Source organism: Ochotona curzoniae, unplaced genomic scaffold (assembly GCF_017591425.1).
Source record: "Ochotona curzoniae isolate NIBS_2020 unplaced genomic scaffold, NIBS_Ocur_1.0 scaffold_3835, whole genome shotgun sequence".
NCBI classification, from domain to species: Eukaryota; Metazoa; Chordata; class Mammalia; order Lagomorpha; family Ochotonidae; genus Ochotona; species Ochotona curzoniae.
Window position 1 is genome coordinate 37309510 of NW_024467114.1, and position 2301 is coordinate 37311810.

At 32.2% G+C, this 2301-nt stretch overlaps 1 protein-coding gene across 1 annotated transcript; it reads right to left on the bottom strand.

The window, feature by feature from the left end:
- Positions 1 to 614: 614 nt before the first annotated feature.
- LOC121145672 (transcription initiation factor TFIID subunit 13-like) lies at positions 615 to 1541 on the bottom strand. Its single transcript, XM_040964701.1, has one exon. It carries the CDS (start codon positions 1515 to 1517, stop codon positions 1182 to 1184), a length of 336 nt encoding a protein of 111 aa, XP_040820635.1. The 5' UTR covers positions 1518 to 1541; the 3' UTR covers positions 615 to 1181.
- Positions 1542 to 2301: the final 760 nt, after the last annotated feature.

The window sequence follows — 2301 nt, forward strand, 5'->3', positions numbered from 1 at the left end:
TAATTCCTCACTTACATGTACAGTGGCCTTCTCCATAGATTTTCCTTGGCTCTAATTCAACTCCCCCAAGACCCCAGAGCTCACCACCTTATATGGTAAAAAAGTAAAGTTACAAATCACAACCTCAAGCATTAGTCTGTTTATTTTTTTTTGTTACTCATTCAAATAAATTAAGAAAGTAAAATTGTCACCCAAGTATAGATAACACTTATAAGCAGCACACAAAAACTTCAGCTTCACAGAGTAACACTCAACAATCTCCCTAAATGTAGTTTCAACCCTTATTTCAAGCTAAGAGCAATAATTTGATACAATAAGTGAAACACAAAATTGGTATGTTCTGAACTACACATGGTTTTAGTCAAACACACTTTTCACAATGGACAAGTAGGTACAAATGTTATTAAAAACCTACTTCAAATGCTAATCCTGCCATAGCTTTTTAAGCAATCCCATTCCTGCTACTCAATGTTATTATTTTTAGAAGCTTAAGCTGATCTGGGCAAATAAATTCTTCTAAATCTTAACAAACAGCATGTCATAAGCCATGAAAGTTTTTAAATAAAAAAAATCTTTCAATACAAAAGCACTTATATGAAACTTTGTTTTTCAAAAAAAAAAAAAACATTTATCTGGACAATGTTAAAAACAAATTATCTTTTAAGACAAAATTCTTACAAAACTATATTTTCCTATATTATCCTAAAACTAACACCTCTTAAACTATTATCGTCTAAAAACTTCAGATTACTTGAAGCACTATTTCAGGTATTACAGTCAAAGATGTCACTTAGGTTTCATATATTAAACAGCAACAATATTGCTTACAATGGCACAATTATAATTTACACATAAATATTACTTCATCTATGTAGTCCAAAGTCAGAAAGAACTGCATGATCTGCAAGGTATTTTAACTTATTAGTGTAGTCATTAAAATGCAATAAGTAATTCAAGTATAGATATAAAGACAACAATTAAGGTCTCTAATATTCTAAAATTAAAGGCATAAAAATAAATGCTAAAAACTTAATTTTTCTATCTTTCATCTTCATGCCTAGATAGCAGGACATTTCTGTAGAAATTTTGTTATTACATATGTTTCCCCAGAAGATATGACATTTGAGAAAGCACGAAAGGTGTCATGATCCATAGCTTGCTTCATCAAATGCTTTTCTAACTCATTTCAATTTTTCGTTCATAGTGAGTAAGTCCTTAACCCGAGCAAACTTCCTTGGGTCCTTTGGAATCAAAAAGACAATATCTTCAACTTGGACTTGACCTTGTCTTCCAATCAACATTGCCTTGTGAGTCATTTCAGTGATGAACTCTATGACAAAGTCTTCAAGAATATCCAAGGACTCAGTATAAGGATTCTGATCATCCCCAAAACCATACATCATACATTGCAATTCTTTGGAAAAAAGTCTCTTTCTTCTACCCTGTCCACCTTCTGCACCTCCTCCAATTTCTTCATTTTCTTCCTCAAAGGTGGGGTCTTCCTCCTCATCTGCCATGACTCTAGCGGGCCAGTCCACACCGCCTCTCACTTGTGTATTTACGTACCATTTTAATGTTCAACTGAAGAGATCCTGTCTATAATGTGACAATGGCAAGGATCATTTCTAGTCGACTCTATTCAGGGTTTTCTATTCTTCCCATATGTGGTTTCCTCATTTTTTCTCCATGTTGTAGAAGTTGTAATGTTTTATGTTGTCAAATTATCTTCCAATCCAACTGATGCTTCTGTGCTCAGGAACTCCTATAACTCATTTGCTTGGCCTTTTGATTCATGAAGTTCAGTGATTATTAGATTCTTTCCTTAATTTTACTCAATTCTTTTTTCCATATGTCTGATTGTTTTTATAGAAAAAGTCTTCTGGTTCTGTATGCCTCAATCATTCTATTTCTAATCATTTCCATTGAATTTCTGATTTGCTTTATTTTATTCTCCATTTCTAATATTTCAGTTTTATTTTTGTTTCATTGCTGTTATTTTCTGGAACTTTTTATATACTTCTGGGTATTTTTTTTAACTGTGGTTGTTTTTATTGCTGCTGCTTACAGTGACAAGAGATTTTTAGATTTACTTATTATTTGTCACAAAGATAAAATATCAAGAGAAATAGATGAAGGTGTAATTCTTCCTTGTTGAGGATCTGCTTATTATTATTATTATTATTATTATCATTTCATTTTATAACACAGTTCCATAGGTTCTGGGATTCTCCCAAGCTCTCCTTCTACATTGATAGTTTCCATATCATTACAGTAGTACCGCTTACAGCCAGTTATAATTCC

What these genes read in the sequence shown, in the direction of transcription:
- LOC121145672 (XM_040964701.1), bottom strand. Translation starts at nt 1,517, where the DNA reads ATGGCAGATGAGGAGGAAGACCCCACCTTTGAGGAAGAAAATGAAGAA.